Source organism: Periophthalmus magnuspinnatus, chromosome 19 (genome assembly GCF_009829125.3).
Source record: "Periophthalmus magnuspinnatus isolate fPerMag1 chromosome 19, fPerMag1.2.pri, whole genome shotgun sequence".
NCBI lineage: Eukaryota > Metazoa > Chordata > Actinopteri > Gobiiformes > Gobiidae > Periophthalmus > Periophthalmus magnuspinnatus.
In genome coordinates, this window is record NC_047144.1 from 29034650 (window position 1) to 29053934 (window position 19285).

The following is a 19285-nucleotide window of genomic DNA, read 5'->3' on the forward strand; positions in this document are numbered from 1 at the left end:
AAAATCTTTACTATATTCATCTTATCCGTGTCAATGAAAATATTTTTCTACGGTGCACTGTTAACCTTGCATACGATGGATTCTCACAATATTTGTGAGTTCACAACCTCATGAGAATAAATCGAAACAAACCAAAACAAACAAGGCAACGTTGACAGATGTACTTGAGCAGATTTTACTTAAAATGTGAAAAATGTGCAGAAAGAAGTGCTTTGTGCACAACTTGCACAGCTTTGTGGACAATTGGAAGTAACTAAAGTTTGATTTCTCATATTGTTCTGCGGCTGTGACGCTTCAACCAATCAGATTCAAATATTCATCATGACGCTCTGCCTTTTCCCGACGCAGCACCTGGAGTCATTCACATCAGCCAGTCGCAAGCTAGTCATTGTTCACCACCACGACTCACAGATTAAACCAGAACTAGGGCTACATTAAATAACTGTACCTGAGTTAACACTCATGTCTCACAGCAAGAAGGTTGGTTCGATCCCCGGGTCACCAGGCCTTTCTGTGTGGAGTTTTTCATGTTTCTCCCCGTGTCTGGATGGGTTTCCTCTGGGTACTCCGGTTTCCCCCATCAACCAAAACATGAACGCCCTTCGAGACAACTGTTGTTGTGATTTTGGGCGTTACAAAAATAAATGAATTGAATTGAATTGAATTAAACTGTCTTAAACATGAAAAACAGAACTAGTTCATTTTAAATGGTTTGCTCCAAAGTTACTCCTCACTTACCTTACACATTCTTAGCATCCTAATTATTCAAGAAGATGGGTTTATAAGGGCTATTCACAACTTTGAGAGGCTAAAGCAGAGTTTTGCCTTGCCAAGCTAATAACTTCAAGTAAGCTAATGCGCACTTCCTGATTATTGGACAATAAAATGCTTTCTAATTAGATGCACACAGTACACAGTCGAGTTATTTTCACATACTGTACTGTAATGGGACAAGGCACATTTAGCTTGAACACATGCAAAAACAGGTCTACATCAGAACTATGGTAGGATTCAGTACGTTCTTCTTCTTCCCACTCCTATCCCAGATTATTATTATTTTTTTTTAAATGTAATTCTTTGTTAAATGTGCTTAAACCATTGTATATGATATATGCACATTTACTTTTCTCTTGTGTGCACTGACTTGCTCAAAATAAATAATTAAATGAAATTAATAGCAGGGTCATAACATAATCTTGGGATTTTAACCAACAAGTGCAGCATGTGCAGATGTAAGGACAGACGTGAAATTAAATGTTTGTTTTTCCTTGATCCGTGGAGACTGTAAAATAAGACAGCTACAGTTGAAACCAGGAGTTTACATACACTATATAACAAGACACAGACACTTTTTTCTGTCTGACATGAAATCAAACTAAACAGTTCCTGTTTTAGGTCAGTCGGGATTACCAAAATGATGTCTAGTCCCTAAATGCCAGAATAATGAAACAATTAGATGATTTTTTCATTAGATCTGACATCTGACTTTCTTCATAGTCAGAAGTTTACACACATTTCATTAGTATTTGGCAGCATTGCCTTTAAACTGTATGACTTTGGTCAAATGTTTTGGATTTCCTTCCACAAGCTTCTCACAATAGTTGGCAGGAGGAGTTTTGTCCCATTCCTATAGACACAACTGATGTAACTGAGCCAAGTTTGTGGTCGTTTTGCTCGCACAGGCCTTTTCAGGTCTGTTCATACATTTTCAATAGGATTGACATCAGAGCTTTGTGATGGTCAGTCACTCCAAAACATTGACTTTGTTATCTTTACGCCACTTTGTAACCAGTTCGGCAGTATGCTTCAGGTCATTGTCCATTTGGAAGATCCAGTTGTGGCCAAGCTTTAACTATCTGGCTGATGTCTTGAGATGATGCTTCAGTATTTCCACATAATGTTTTCGTTTTTGTTTCGTCAGACCACAGGACATCTTAAAAAAATAAGGTCTTTGTCCCTGTGTGCATTTGCAAACTCTAAACTCGCTTTTTTTTCTGTGTCTTTTGGAGTAATGTCTTTTTCCTGCAGAGTCCTTTCAGTCCATGTTGGTACAGTCCTCGTTTCACTGTGGATAATGAAACACTCTTATCAGCTTCAGGAGCATCTTCACAAGGTCTTTTGCTTTTGTTCTTGGGTTGATCTGTACATGTTGGTCCAAAGCAAGTTCATCTCTGGGACACAAAACCCGTCTCCTTCCTGAGTGGTGTGATGGCTGGACATTCCCATGGTCTTAATACTTGTGTATAATTATTTGAACAGATAAACATTGCTCCTTCACGCATCTGGAAATTGCACCAAGGACGAATCAAACAAGTCACAGTTCTCTTCCTGATATCTTGGCTGATACTTTCCTATAATGTTACACAAAGAAGCTATGCCTTCTTACTGATCTGACTTCTGACTTTGAAGAAAGTAATGAAACGTTGTCTAAAGAATCCTTCTCTCATTATTGTGGCATTAAGCAAGCCAAAATAATTTTGGTAATTCTACTTACCTAAAACAGGAAACGTTTTGTCTCATTTCTTGTCAGACAATGAGAGGAAAAAAAAAAACAACAACACATGAGTTGTTTTTTTGTTTTGTTTATTTGTTTGTTTTTTATTGCCAGTGTAAACTTCTGGTCTCAACTGTATGTACCTCTGAGATGCTACAAACTTTTTTTGCACCAAATGTGGCAGTAAATGTGACAGAAGACCTTCCAGAGGAAACTGTGAGTGAATGATCTGTCTCATCACCTAGCTAAGGATCTAGCTATTGACCTCTGTGAAGCTATGGACTTTTTACACCAAAATGTGATGAAAGACCTTCCAGAGGAGATATCAACCGTAACAATCAAGCGGAGTCAACCGAGATGCTTTGATTCTTCACCACCACCAAAGTTGGCCTGCAGAACTACTGGTACTAATGCTCCACAGCTTCTGCCCACAGCAGGCTGTTAAATCACAGACTCTGTACTACATCTTCTCTTGCATTGAATTGTGGTGGCTATGAAGCACAATTTTGTTTTTATGTGACTGTCACAGTCCCCAGCGTGACCCGTTACTAACACTGTGTGCTTTTTCTGAGGCGGAGCGGCAGAGACTTTCGGGGACCACTAGGGTCCAGTGTTTCCCCTGGAGTATAAAAGGTCAATTCCACCGCCTCCTCTCTCTCCACACTCCATCCTCCAGTCCACCACGCTGCAGCCATCGCTTTTCTTTTGTTTTTGCACCTTCACACAACTCAACACTCACATACACAAACCATCATACTGATTATCATTTGCACAACATGCACCCACATAATTCACATACATTAATAACAGAAACATAACACTTGTTTTTCTGTTTTGTTTTTTTAATAAAATAATATAAAAAATAATGAATAAAGAAATCTAACAATCATCAGATAGTATATGTGTTTGACAATCACCCTTTGTCAAACCTTAGCAGAACATGCCATGATATCTACACAGAAGGGCCCCACACAAAATGGCCCCACACAGAAGGGCCCCACACAAAATGCCCCCACACAGTGTGATCATGACACCAGATTGCTGACCACTCACTTCTATTGATGTTTTTTTAGTGGATCCACCATACGCCTCCAGACTCCACAGGGATGCTCTGTAGGTCACATCTGTAGAGACGTGAACCTGCTCATTGTTAGAGTGCAAGTTTTTAAAAGCCTTGTTGTAAACATAAATACATGCAAGATAGCTGATTCAATGCCATATTGTGGAACATTCCAGGCAAAGTTATGACATGGAGACAAGCAAATAACAGAGCCTAAACCAAAAACAGTTTCATAGTGCACATTTAAGTATTATTATAATTTTGTGTGATTACTCATTTTAATTAGATTATAAGGATTTATCTGGGAGCAGAAAAGGGAGGTCAGTGAGTGAGCGAGTTAACTGAAGATTTTGTATTTTTGGGTATTTCTGTCAAAACACAAATTAAATTCATGATTGACAATTTGAATCTGTCTTTACATCTGTTTCCAAATGCTTTTCTGCATAAATACTCGTTTTAGCATGGCCTCCCGTGCAGGTGTAGTCTTGTGAGTGCAATTTGGGTCAGATACATAGAGATACGTAATAGTTTTGTGCGCTTCTGACACGCCCCCTTTTTAGATGACCAATCAATTGACAGGACATGTCTTTAGTCCACCAAAAATCTCTTTAGTCGATATCCCTAGTTGATTGAAAGTAGTTTTGTACAGGGCAGTTGTGTTGGATTATGCTTCAGTGACAAGTTAATCTACTCCCCGTCTCCAGCAGACACAGAGGGCATTACCACACATTTGACCCACCCATGTCCAAACAGACTATTGTCCAAACAGGAGGCCGAGGATAACTTTAGTGAGATATACACAGTTCAATGACAGCATGGTTTCTTCTTGTGCCCCAAGAGAAAGAATCGTTTTTAAGCCCAAACTAAAGTCGGTATGGATCGCTCACAAGCACAACAACAAATCAATACCAGAAATATGTGAAGGAGCAAAGCTTTTGTTTTGTCCAGATCCAAGGCAGGATACAGTGTGTGAACCAATGTGGTACTCTTGACCTTGCAAACACTATGTAAACATAATAATAATAATAACACATGTTTCACTGTGAATTTTGTGGTTTTCACATTCCTGATAAAGCAACTACATCTCTATGGAAGGAAGCAGGTACTGAGCCATCAGTGTTGGGGCATTACACTTCTATAGAATATTAATTAACACTTAATTTATTTAGATGACCATGGTACCTTTTATGTTTTGAAAATGCTATTTTCACCAAAAAACAATGTACTAAGCAGCATGCATCCTGCTAATGAAACTGCTCATCGCATCAGGTTTGTAAACTTGTAGTGTATTGTTTTGTATCCCGCTTTTATATACTTGTGATAAATTGCGTGACGTAGGCTTGGGTGTTTTGCTTTGTACAGAATGGTACAACTAATTCTGTATGGATGACATCTAAAACCTCTTCAGACATGTTTGTGAGGCAGGAACAATGTTATAACAAGGCAATTTTCAAATCCAAAATCTATATCCGTTTTATTTATATTATACATTTAGAGACTATAAATGCTCAATTTAACTTTGCCAGTCCTAAAACGCTAAAACCAGTAAACTCAAATAAAACCTATAAAATAATATAAAAATAAATAAATAAATAAACATAAGACACAGGACTACACAACTCACAAGGTGTTAAAAGCCAGAGAATAAAAGTGCGTCTTAAGACAAGACTTAAAACACTCCACTGCGGGGGCTGATTTCCCATAAAGTTACAAAAGCCCGACCCTGTAGAACCTGTAGCCCGATAGTTACTTGCTTTTAGCACAGATGACCCATTGTTCCAGTCCATGATGTGGTTTTGACACTTGCAGTGGTCAGATATGGCTGGTTTCCTTCAGTGCTTGTTATTTTATCGCGCTTACAGATATACTTATTAACTTCTAACAAAATGAAAAAGCTCTACATTAGTAATATCAAATGACCCGAGCTTGTGTTGTCACATCCTTGTGACTGGTCTGAATACACTGCCTGGCCAAAAAAAAAATTAGTCCCACAGTGGGGAAATTCCAGTATTGCACCGCACAGTTAAAGAACAGAAGGAAAATGGCACATGCAATAAAACAAGATAATGGATAAATAGTTTAAAATAATTTAAAAAATATACTTAAAAATAAACTAAAAATAGACTCTAATATAACATCTCCGTAAAGTGACTTGAGTATTGCACATAGGTGTGGTTCAGTGACTTACGTATTGCACATAGGTGTGGATGAATGACACATGTTCAGTGTTAACAGTTTCCATTGTACAGTTTGACAGCAGCAGGAAGGAAAGACCTGAAACCTCCTTCACACAGCGAGGGTGAATCAGTCACTGAAGCTGCTCTCCAGGGCAGACAGAGCGTCCTGCAGGGGGTGAGACTCATGGCCCAGCATAGAAATGACCTTAGCCAGGACCTTCCTGTCCCCCACCTCCTGCGCTGAGTCCAGAGGACAGCCCAGGACAGAGCTGGACTTCTTGATGACCTTGTCCAGCTTCTTCCTCTCCCTCTCTGTGATGCTGCTCCAGCAGACCACACCGCACAGGATGGCTGATGCCACCACAGAGACATAGAAGGTCTTCAGGAGTGGCCCTCTCACTCCAAAAGGCCTGAGTCTCCTCAGGAGATAGAGCCTGCTCTGGTCCTTCCTGTACAGTGCGTCTGTGTTGTGAGTCCAGTCCAGTTTGTTGTTCAGATGAACACCCAGGTACTTGTATGAGTCCACTTTCTCAATGTCCCTTCCCTGGATGTTCACTGAGGGGGCAGTAGAGTGGCGTCTGCGGAAGTCCACCACCATCTCCTTGGTCTTCCCTGCATTGATGATGAGGTGGTTCTGCTGACACCAGTCCACAAAGTCCTGTGTTAGTCCTCTGTACTCCACATCGTCATCATCCTTGATGAGGTCAATGATGGCAGAGTCATCAGAGAACTTCTGCAGGACGCAGCTGTCCATGTTGTGTCTGAAGTCTGCAGTGTAGAAGGTGAAAAGAAAGGGCGCGAGGACAGTGCCCTGGGGCGCCCCCACACTACAGGTCATGAGATCAGACACCGCAGTTCTTGGCTCTCATAAACTGGGGCCGGTTTGCAAGATAGTCCAGGATCCAGTCTGCCAGGTCACAGTCCACCCCGGCGGTCTCCAGCTTGTCCCTCAGGAGCAGTGGCTGGATGGTGTTAAAACTAAGCAAAACTGGATTTAACTAAGCAAACAGGTCCTCTCCTCCTGCAGTTGGTCAGGTCTAGGTTCAGCAAAAGTCTGTGCTCAAAGAATGAGGTCAGCTGACACCTGAATGTACTGAATGACCAGGTTATTCCATCAATGGATTTGTTCTTCCCTGATGACACGGGCATATTCCAAGATGACAATGCCAGGATTCATCGGGCTCAAATAGTGACAGAGTGGATCAGGAGCATGAGACATCATTTTCACACATGGATTGTCCACCACAGAGTCCAGACCTTAACCCCATTGAGAATCTTTGGGATGTGCTGGAGAAGGCTTTGTGGAGCGTCAGACTCTACCATCATCAATGCATCTTCTTGGTGAAAAATTAATGCAACATTGGATGGAAATAAATCTTGTGACACTGTAGAAGCTTATTGAAACAATGTCACAGCGAATGTGTGACATAATCAAAGCTAAAGGCGGAACATTATATATATATATATATATATATATATATATATATATATATATATATATATATATATATATATATATATATATATATATATATATATATATATATATATATATATATATATATAAACTGAACCTATGTTGCCAGTGCAGATAGAGGACATGTGAGTTTTCCTCATTCTCAGTATATGGACAGACCGTGCCTCATGTGAAAGCTCATGAACCTCCTAGCAGTTACGAAGTCTGACTGTTTCTTAAACTATTTGTTCATTATGAATTTAAAGTTTTTGTTCATTTTTATGAGATGAGGGCTAGTGTAGCTAGTGTCACATTCAGCATCAGAAACTATGCTATGTATTTGTTATATTTGAACATTTATGTGTCTGAATTGTTACCAAATTCCATCCCATGTATCTGTGCTGTAACATACAAGCATCTAAAGAAACTACTCCTGATATGGCCCGTAGCACTTAAAACATTTAAATACATATTTTGTCCATGACTATAAATACAGTTCCGTAAAAGCCATAGATGGAACATTCTCACATGGGATGCAGCTTGATGTGTTTCCATATCCCATCATGCCTCCATTCACATATTCCTCTGAGAAATAAAAAGCATAAATTTCACAAATATAGCATGGCTGTTATGGATGCCGAAGAGGGACATATTAAAGTGTAACGCCGCACTGCAGGCCTAGCTTCCAGCGCCATTACCTTGTATGTAAACCAATCATGTAGCAATCCCCAGGGACATGTTTCAAATGACATGCTAGCGTTGTTTACATAATGACTTTATGAAATACTTTGCATGTAACATACAGGGATGTTTTCAGCCACGAGTGCAGATTTTGAATGGTTATGATTACAGTCATTTAGCATACACTATAATGGCTCAGATCAGCCTGGAGGACTAAAGGAGAGCGTGAGGGAAGGAGCAGGGTTTTTGGAAGAGTAAATGGGAGAGTGAGGGGAGTGTCTGTTGGACTAAAGGGGAGAATGAGGAATGAGATGAGGGGTCTGGAGGGCTAAAGGGGACAGTGAGGGGGGAAACAATGAGGAAAAACTTGAGTTGCACTTCAAAGGTACTTAAATAATTTACAGTTCTGAAACTAAAACTTGTTCTTGATTAACTTAAAAAAAAAAAACAACCTAAAATAATATCAAGATTCAAACGAAAACATACTTATATGTGTGGGAATTGAGACACATCTGTCCTCTGAAAGTGACTGTATGGAGCAGTCCTTGAGAGTGCAGCAGAGCAGAGATGAAGGCTAAAGGCTCCCCACTGCTCTGTACAAATACTGCAGTTCAGGAGTCACTTCCACAACGAGTCTGCAGTGTAACTATGATCAGCCTACACATATACAGTATGCAGTGTGTACACATTTAGCCAACAGACGTTCATCTATCATCTGAATACAATTTCATTTCTCTCACCTCAAATTAAGTTTAGTGCTTCGCTCACTGTTTCTGCAGAAATACAAGATTATTTTCGGTCCTCTGTGATATTTTCTCCGTTCCCTGATTGGCTAATCAACCTGTCAATCACACCCATCTGAATCCAGATGGGTGTTCATAAAGTATTGGAGAAGTGTGTATTCTGGATTCCAGGGAATCAGTCCGCACCATCAGCCCTTCTGACTGCCACCAACACTCATAAGTTGGGGTGAAATGTGTTACCCAAGGACACAACAACAGCAGTATGTACTAGACATAGGTGGGTTTAAATCCTACACACTCTAACCACTAAGCTACTGCAGTCCAAACAGTCCCTTATTTCTAAAGTAATATTATCCCTAAGATTTTTATGTTATTTTCATTTCTTCGATAAATGGCTTTTTGAGTAACAACATTTCAGACGGAGCACTGACCTTCTGCTTTAAAGTAAGAATAATGAGGGATTTATCGAAACATCCTTTCACAACATAAGGGTTTTATGAGTACAATATTGTGCCACTACACTTTATATAGGCAAGCACACTGCTGCTCTCCCCCTCTCCTTCTCTCTATCCTTTTCTCCCTCTCTCACACTCTCTCTATCACCTTCTCTCCTCTTTTCTCCTCTCTCTCTTTCCCTCTCCACAACTCTATTTCTTGCCCTCTGTCCCTCTGTTTTTTTCTTTTTTCCCTCTCTTCCTATCACTCTCTCTCTTTCTCTTGCACCTACCCTCTCTCCCTCTTTGCTCCCACCTCACTCTCTCTCTCTCCTTTTGCTCCTCTCTCCCTCCCTCTCTTGCCCCCTTTCTTCCTTTCTTCTCCCTTTCCCTCTCTGTCTCTCCTCTCTCTTCTCCCTTTCTTTCTCTCTCCCCTCTTTCCCTCTCTATCTATCCTCTCCTCCCTCTCTTTCTCTCTTCTCTCCCTCTCTCCTCTCTCTGCCCCTCTCTTTCCCTCCTATCTCTCCCTCTCTTTCTCTCTTTCCCTCTCTGTCTCTCCTCTCTTTCCCTTTTGGTCTCTTCTCTCTCTCCTCTCTCTTTCCCTCTCTGTCTCACCTCTCTCTCTCCCTCTCTTTCTCTCCTCTCTCTGCCTCTCTTTCTCTCTCCTTTCTCTTTCCCTCTCTGTATCTCCTCTCTCTCCCTCTCTTTCTCTCTCCTCTCTTTCCCTCTCTCTCTCCTCTCTCTTTCCCTCTCTGTCTCTCCTCTCTCTTTCCCTCTCTGTCTCTCCTCTCTCTTTCCTTCTCTGTCTCTCCTCTCTCTTTCCCTCTCTGTCTCTCCTCTCTCTTTCCCTCTCTGTCTCTCCTCTCTCTTTCCTTCTCTGTCTCTCCTCTCTCTTTCCCTCTCTGTCTCTCCTCTCTCTTTCCCTCTCTGTCTCTCCTCTCTCTTTCCCTCTCTGTCTCTCCTCTCTCTTTCCTTCTCTGTGTCTCCTCTCTCTTTCCCTCTCTGTCTCTCCTCTCTCTTTCCTTCTCTGTCTCTCCTCTCTTTCCCTCTCTGTCTCTCCTCTCTCTTTACCTCTCTGTCTCTCCTCTCTCTTTCCCTCTCTGTCTCTCCTCTCTCTTTCCTTCTCTGTCTCTCCTCTCTTTCCCTCTCTGTCTCTCCTCTCTCTTTACCTCTCTGTCTCTCCTCTCTCTTTACCTCTCTGTCTCTTCTCTTTCCCTCTCTGTCTCTCTCCTCTCTCTCCCTCTCTTTCTCTCCTCTCTCTCCTCTCTCTTTCTCTCTCCTCCGTCTCCCTCTCTGTCTCTCTCTTTCTTTGCCTCTTGATTACATCACAGTAGCACCCGTGGGCCCCTGCACCCTCTGAACAGTGAGAGTGTTTGAAGTTTGAACACAGGCTTATATCCTGAGTGTTCATTCTGCTGAGGCACAATGAGCTCCTGCCACTGTCACAAACAGTGATACTCACAACAGCTCGTCTCCATGGAGATGTCACTGCCTTGTGTTAAATGTCCCGCAGTATGACATTGAACTGATCCTCCATTCATTCAATTACATGCATGTTTGTATTAGGTGTTTTTGTCTTTGTTTGGGCTAAGAGACTAAACCAGGTCCAAACCAGGACTAAACCAGGTCCAAACCAGGTACAAACCAGAACTAAACCAAGACTAAACCAGGACTAATCCAGGTCCAAACTAGGACTAAACCTGAACTAAACCAAGACTAAACCAGGTCCAAATCAGGACTAAACCAAGACTAAACCAGGACTAATCCAGGTCCAAACTAGGACTAAACCAGGACTTAACCAGGACTAAACCAGGTCTAAAGCAGGACTATAGTAGGCCTGTGTGTCTTGGGCAGTGAGAGTCTGCGTTGCTCTTTGACTGTGATCACTGGTTCTCTGGTGTACTTGTGTCTGATGCAGTGTGAAGATGAGGAGGGAGAGTGCTGACCTAAATAACACCAGGAAATTCACTCTGGCCTCCTGCACAACACACTGCAATCCAACCACAATCACAATCACGATTTGAGTTCATGCAATTGGCTCTGTGCACACCGGTGAATGGCTAGCCTACTGTTAGCGTAACTACTTCCTGTCCAATTCTATGTCTGTGGGGATATGAGGAGTGGCACTAAAATGAATAAATACTTAAAGGTCAGTTGTGAATAGTGTGTTGTGAGTGGATTATCACTGACAACCTTGTAAAAACTTCAGTCACGTTAGTTTATAAAGATTTTTGGCTAATGCTAATTTTGAGACATGATGAATATTCAAATGAAGCCGCAAACAGGAATAATATTCATGTAATAATAATAATAATAATAATAATAATAATAATAAGTATTATTATTATTATTATTATTATTATTATTATTATTATTATGTAACATTGTATTTTCTGCGTTTTTTGGGGGGATAAACTAAGCTAAACTAATGCTAAATTAAGCTTAGCATTAGTTTAACATTAGATCTGAGACACAGTGAGCTGCTGTGTACAGAGCCTTTTATCAACTCTCAAAAATTATTTGGATAGTAAAGTGTCCTGATTAAAGAGCATCATTTTCACCCTCATACTGACCGATCGTAATTTGCTATTCAAATTTAGTATTCTCCTTTTCAAAAACAATGACATGGTTTTCAGTACTGATGCCATGAACATTTTCAAGGCAGACTTCTAATCTTTGTCATTTAACACAAAAATAGTCACATTTCTTCCTTCAAAGGCGTGTCTGTTCCAAACTACATTCTCGTAATGACAGAGGGTTGACTCTAAGCATCTTCATTAATTGGACCCAAGCTGATCACTGACCATTACATTAAAATTTAATTAACTTCCCAGTCCTGAAATATTCTGTCTTTTTTATAGAAAACCTTGTGCCTGTAGTTCAGACCTCTACAAACATGTTCTGAAACACATGGGATTCTTGTATTAGTTTATCTGTTCAGATTTCAGTCTTTTCTCAAACGATAATGCTCCTGGAGTTGTTTACAATTTCTGCTCTAAAATATTCCTACACATTACAGCAGTCGTCACTTCTTGTCCCCATGGAGATAGAGTTGTTTAATGCTATTCTTTGGAACATTCCAGGTAAGGAAATAAGTCAAGCAACTCACAGACTCTGTACCAGAAAACTTACACCGTGCACTGCATTGCTAATTGCTACTCATTGTTAATACATAAAGGCTGTCGCATCAAGCCGTGATCATATTGTCTTAGTTCACTGAATCCAATCTCTACAAAGAGTACCAAGTGTAACCAGAATTAAACCAGGACTAAATCAAGTCCACACCAGGACCAAAACAATACCAAACCAGGTCTAAATCAGGACTAAGTAAGAGCAAACTAGGGCTACACCAAACTAGGATTAAATTATTTAATCCTAATTTGAAACCTGGTTTAGGTCTAAATTAGGTGTAATTTAAACCAGGTCTAAATTAGGATTAAATAATTTCAAACAAACCAGGACTACATCAGACCTAAACCAGGTCCAAATTATGACTTAATCCGGTCTAAATCAGGAGGACTAAATCAGCTCCAAACCAGGTCAAAACCAGGACTAAACCAGGTCCAAACCAAGTCTAAACCAGGACAAAACCAGGACTAAACCACGACTAAACCAGGTCTAAACCAGGAGTACTAAACCAGGTCAAAACCAAGTCTAAACCAGCACTAAACCAGGACGAAACCAGATCTAAACCAAGTCTAAACCAGGAGTACTGAACCATGTCTAATCCAAGTCCAAACCAGGATTACACTAGGACTAAACCAGGTCTAAACCAGGTTAAACCAGGACTCAACGAGAACTCACACAACACTACACCAGGTTTATCCAAAGTCTGAAGTTGTTAAACCAGCACTCAATGAGAACCAGGTTAGGAAATATTGTCCAAAGCAGGACTAAAACAATACACTGTGCAGATCTATTCACAAAATCAGAACTACTCCAGGTCTAACTGTGATGGAAAACAGGACTAAACCAGACTTAAACCATGACCAAACCAGGACCAGGGTCAAACCAGGGCTAAACTAGGACTAAAAAAAGACAAAGTGATCAAAAATGAATAGTTACAGTAAACCAGCACGCAATAACTGCATTTCCAGCCATATAAAAAGTTCATGTTTCCAAAATTCCATTAGAAAAGCATGTAACAGACACAAATGTATCCTCAATTTCCATCAGAGTGTTGAAGCACATAACACGGTGCTGGTTTCCTGCTCACGAGGGCCATCTGTCTGCTTTGTGTCATGACATCTCCAATCCTGCAGAGGGCAAACTGTGCACAGTCTGTTTTGTTTATCGTTGTTAAAGACACACCTTCTCTGTTATTTAGCTGTTATTTAGTTTGTTGTGTGCATTTGTGTCGTGTCCAAAACAGCATATTGTTTAAACTATAATAACACTACAGACATGCTTTACTACAAAGCTAAAGCCTGATAACTCAGGCTTTGCCAAACAACTGCACTGAAGATAAAAAACGGGCACTGAAGCTTCGCTACACTTTTAGCACTGGAGAACCATACACTTTCCCCCAATTAATATACTACTGAAGATTAGACAGCGTGTATGTGTCTCTGGGCATGTTATTAGTTGGCCAACATCTTTTGTTTTTAGCTTGTATCTCCTGCGTTAGTTAGTGCAGTGATCTTAGTTTATCTGTGGTCCTCTGGAGGATTTTGGACAAACAACCAGTGTGATGGATTATTTTGTCTTTGCCCAGCCCCTGTGTCTCCTCCAGTCCAGTCAGGTCTGTAGTCCCATGGTCATGTGGGTTTTATATTCGCTTTATGAGTTTATGTGGCTAAATGTGTTTCCACCTTCCAAAATGTTAACTGTTATGCACTTTAATCAAAATCCACTTGGAGCCAAAAAAAAAAAAAAAAAAAAAGCAAATCTTCAAAATGTGCATTAAAAATAAGGTGACGCAATGATCTGTCCCCCGTCTAAACCAGGGGTGGGCAAACTTTTGACAGTGCATTCTAAAATTTGAGAAAGAGGTCGGGCCAGGATATATATATATATATATATATATATATATATATATATATATATATATATATATATATATATATATATATATATATATATATATATATATATATATATATATATATACATCTATACTACATTAGAGATTTGGCCTGTAACATGTAGCAAAGCATGAACATGCAAGGCTCATTGTACAAATTATTTTCCAGATGCATAAATTTAATTAATTATGAATGTATTAAATTTCAGTTAAATAAAAACTTTGAGATTTGCCCTTACATATTTTAATATAACTTGGTCACATTCGGCGGGCCGGATTAATAAGCCCAGAGGGCTGTGTGTGGCCCCCGGGCCATAGTTTGCCCGTGTCTGGTCTAAATTAAGGTCTAAACTGCAGGACATCATCAGGTTTATCCAAAGTGTAGTTCAAGTCAGAAAAAAAAATAAACTAGGACTAAAGAGGGAGGTTTCAACATATAGACCTCAACATAACATCAGGACTTTCCTAGGTCTAAACCAGGACTAAACCAGGTCTAAACTGAAACCAATGCAGGACTACACCAGGAGTAATAGTAACCCAGCCATCAGTCAGAACAAGGTAAGAATAAAATTGAAATAATATAGAACTAGGCAGTGGTGGAAGAAATATAAAATGTTGTTACTTAAGTAAAAGTACAAATACCAGAGCAAAAAAATACTAGTGTAAAAGTAAAAGTATCATATGAAAAAAAACCTACTTAAATAAAAAGTATTAAAGTATCTATGTAAAAATGTACTTAAAGAGTAAAAAGTTGATCGTTTCTCACAGATTTTGAGATTTAACAAAACTTCACCTGTATTGATTTTAATGAAGATTTGTGCTGAGACAATTGAATCAATTGGGTTTTTTTTGTTGGTTTTTTTACTGGTTTCATTCATACATTTTTGTTTTGCTCAAATTATGAAGTTGATAAAAAATAAACCTTCAGCCTTTTAGAAAGTCTCAAACAGTCATAAAAATACTTTCAATTCCTCAAAAACAGACCTGGAGTTGTGTTTTGTTTCATTCACACATGTTTGAGTAACATGTTATCATTAGTCTGTCTACATCTCCAAAGCTAAAAATGCTCTGTTCCTCCTTGTGATGTCATGAAGTGGTAGTTTTCACGTTAACTGCTCCTTTTACCTTTAGTTCAGTAGAGATTGGCAGTTCCAGGTCTGAAATTATCCAAATGATCCTTGTTAAGGTTTATGGAGTTTAAAAGCACAGTAGAGCACTTCCTGTATCACCACATGATGACATCACAAGGTGGAACAGAGTTTCCTGTTTGAGAGAAGAACTCAGCCAAAATATGGCTATATGCAGGGTTTGTGTGTTAAACTCCAGGTCTGTTTGTGATGAGGGAACATTATAACATAGACCCAAAAATAAAGTAAGATGGGACCTTTAAATACAGTACTTTACTACTTATACTTCTCTGCATTCCACCACTGGAACTAAGACAAGACCAAGGACTAAAGGAGGACTAAACAAGGATTATACTACACAGATGTCAAATATAAAACCAGGACTAACCGGTCTAAATGAGGTCAAAGTACATATTATAGTAGAAGTTACAGTAGTATGATATTAACAAGATGAAACTCTGTATTTCAGGACAGCACATAGAACAATCGATGGCCAGAGTAAAGTTCTTTTAGAGAAAATATTGACACTATGTGTACTATTTAAAGCCAGAGTATGTCACTTTTTTGCTAAAAAAAAATAAATCTTGGACTTGTGAAAAAAAACAAAAAAAACAAACTGGCTTGCGTCTCCACAAACCTCATTCTCACTTGGCTTGGAGGAGGGCCTCTTCCTGCTTGTTTCCATGGAGATGTTATTTTTTTGGCTGTAATATTCTACAGTATGGCATAACACTCATCTATTTTCATGGATAATGTTCCAAAGTATGTTTTTTTTTACGTTTCTATTTTCATGGACTCATGCAGGTGACGTGCCATATCCAGAAAGTTACACACTGTTGCTTTAACATGCTATGTGATACTAGTAGTATTCAAAACTTCTGTGTTTACTACTCCAAAGATGAATGTGTATTAGTAAAAGAAAATAATTATGACAACAAAAGTGCCTGGACCAGTACAAAACCAGGAGTAACACAGAACTAAACCAGGGCCAAACTAGAACGAAACCAGGTCTAAACCAGAACTAAGCCAGATCCAAACTAGAACTAAACCAGGACTAACCCTGAACTAAACCAGATCTAAACCAGAACTAAACCAGGTCTAAGGTAATACTAAACCAGGACTAACACAGAACTAAACCAGGTCCAAAGCAGGTCTAGACCAGGATTAAACCAGAACTAAACCAGGTCTGAACCAGGACTAATCCAGGACTAAACCAGGAATATCCCAGAACTAAACCAGGGCTAAACTAGGTGTAAATCGTAATTACTCCAGAACTAACCCAGGTCTAAACCAGGACTAAACTGTAACTAATAGTCAGAACAAAACCAATAGCCGGAACTAAACCAGTAAAACAGGATTAAACCCAGACTGAATTGGAACAAACAGTCAAAACTAAACCACGTCCAAACCAATACAAACCCAGGACTAAACCAGGGCTAAACCAGGACTAAACCAGGGCTAAACCAGGACTAAACCAGGGCTAACCCAGAACTACCAATCTCATATGATTTTTTTTAATTTTATTTTTTTTATAATGGACTTTTTCCGCTTAAACCTTAGAGAGCTCGTATAGATTTCGTGTGCGCACAAATGGAGAATACATTTCTTGAATGTTGGAGACTCTGCTGCAGTGAATGACGGCACATGGACAACCGCGCGCTCTGCTTGATCCGCGTCCAATCCGGAACCCTGGCCCCGTTTTCACACTTCGTATAGACCCCGGTGCGTAAAATGGCACAAGGTACAGCGTATGTTAAGATCGTAAAAGTGTTCAAGTAATAGCTCGTTTATAGCGTGCGTCAGTGGAATGCGTATGGCACGAGGAGAGTGCTGTCTTGAATACTGAAATGTCCCATAAACAACGTCTATACACCCGTGCGCCCTGGGGATGTATTTGACTCACGTTTGGCACTTTTACGCACAGGCATAACCATCAACCACGCACACGCAATCCGCTGTTCCACTTACCAGATATGCACACGATGACATTGGCTTGAAGAATGATCAGTATCTCCCAAATTATATCCATTCTGCGATCAGTTTTAATCCACCAACATGCCCCAAGAATGAGAATAGATTTTCGGTAAATAAAAAGCAAGTAAAAAAAAAAAAGAAGAAGAAGATTTCGTGCGCTCCGTGGATCAAAAGCGCTGTCCTCCAAGCCTGGATCCCACGTCTTCACACCTTCCACCAGGTACTTTCCACGCCGCGTTCATGCGAGGGTCTACGCTTAGGTCCCTTGTGATGAATATACAATCCCAAAACTGCGCAAAAAACAAACTGTAGTAACTCCACAAACAAGCGTAACGTTGAGTGGCACTACTACTACACAGCGGCTTATTCCAGCGGGCATCCGATAGAAAGCAGCGGTTACATAGGTTCTGGTCCCGTCTCGTGCGCGCGCTCGGTAGTTGGACCACCGTAGAGGCGCATCGCTCCAGGATCGGGGTCTAAGGGGAGTGACGGAGAGCGGGTGTACCGGAGTGATGGGAGTTACGCCCGGAGACAAGTCCCAAAGTCCGAGCTCCTCTCAGCTCCACTCCCCGCGTCACAGAGAGAGGTACCAGCGTCAAGTACAGGACGATACTACAGTCAGCGCGTCCTCTGTGTGCTGTCAAAATAAAAGCCTGCTATGGGTCATTTTGATGGTGAAGGTGTAATTTCTGATTTATGCTTTGTTTCTTTTTTTAGTTTAGTTTTGTTTTTCCAAACAAACAGCATTGATTCTATTCCAAATATTTAAATTGCATAACTGAACAACATTTCCTTTCTGAGGAGGTTCTCATTCAAGCCAAATAAGAGTTGGGTTTGTGGAGATGCAAGCCCACTCTCGGTAAGGACACTTGTTTTGTTTGTCAATGTTTGTCCAGCACAATCAAAACATCCATAATGTTATAATGCCCGATGACAGCTGGACCCTCTCCTCCTCCCCGCCTGGCCCTCCTCCACCCGCCTCCCTCTCCTCCTCGCCCGGCTCTCCTTCTCCTCTCCTGGTCTTCCTCCTCCTCACCTGGCCGATTTTTCTTGTTTTGTCTGATTTTTCCTGTTGTTTAATTTTCCTGTTTGTTTTTGTGTGTATATCTCGGTGGCTGAGTGGCTCATGTCTCACAGCAGAAGGTTTGGTTGGATCCCCGGGTCGCCCAGAGTTTTTCATGTTTCTCCTCGTGTCTGGATGAGTTTCCTCCGGGTACTCCGGTTTCCCCCATCAACCAAAACATGAACGCCCTTCGAGACAACTGTTGTTGTGATTTTGGGCGTTACAAAAATAAAATGAATTGAAAAATGAATAATGAACAAACTAAACATGCAACTTGAGACTGGCAATTCCAGGGCTGAAATGATCCAAATGATTCTAGTGAAGGTGTGTGGGGTATAAAAACACAATGGAGCACTTCCTGTATTACCACATGACATCACAAGGTGGAACTGGGGGATTTCTGTTTGAGAGAAAAGCCACACATGCAGGGCTTGAGTTAAACAAACACAACTCCAAGTATGTTTAGATGAAGAAATAACATTATAAAACAGAACGTCAACAGTGAAATATGGGTCCTTTAACCTATTTGAATTGGCTAACACATTTCTCTTAAAATGGTTCAATAAATAACTTTAAATACATGACTGAAAACACAATTAAACTGATATGAAATGAGAAAATGAACATGGTGAACTTGTTAATCTGAAAGCTTTCAAAGAGTTAATTACAGTTAATGTGTTATACTGTAGGTGTGTGTGTTTTAATTTGTGCTATTCATCTGCATTGCTTTATATAACTGATTAAAGTACATTTATAATATTGTAATGCTAATTTACATCGTCCAACAGTGTTTTGTCCAGCCTATGCCACAAATGTGATGTTGCTGCTGTCCATGGTGCTGAAAACCATGTCAACTGGTGATCACATATTTTACATGTTTGAGCAATTCAGTTTATTTTATTTTAATTCAGTATATATGGAAATTTCCCAGATTCTATAATACATAGGTGATGGTATCATGTATCAATATAAAATTTTAAGTGCCTGTACCCAATTTGTGTCCCACGTGTTTGAGCAAAATGTGTTTTGCCCCAATACAGATTTATCGCTTAA

General features: G+C 40.1%; 1 protein-coding gene across 1 annotated transcript in view; it reads right to left on the reverse strand.

Annotated features, from left to right (window-relative positions):
• ca10a (carbonic anhydrase Xa) overlaps nucleotides 1–17747 on the reverse strand; it is a 352599-nt gene extending 334852 nt beyond the window's left edge. Inside the window, exon 1 of the mRNA XM_055229558.1 lies at nucleotides 17164–17747. Coding sequence (XP_055085533.1) covers nucleotides 17164–17224 — 61 coding nt within the window. The 5' untranslated portion in view covers nucleotides 17225–17747. The remainder of the gene's footprint in view (nucleotides 1–17163) is intronic.
• Nucleotides 17748–19285: the final 1538 nt, after the last annotated feature.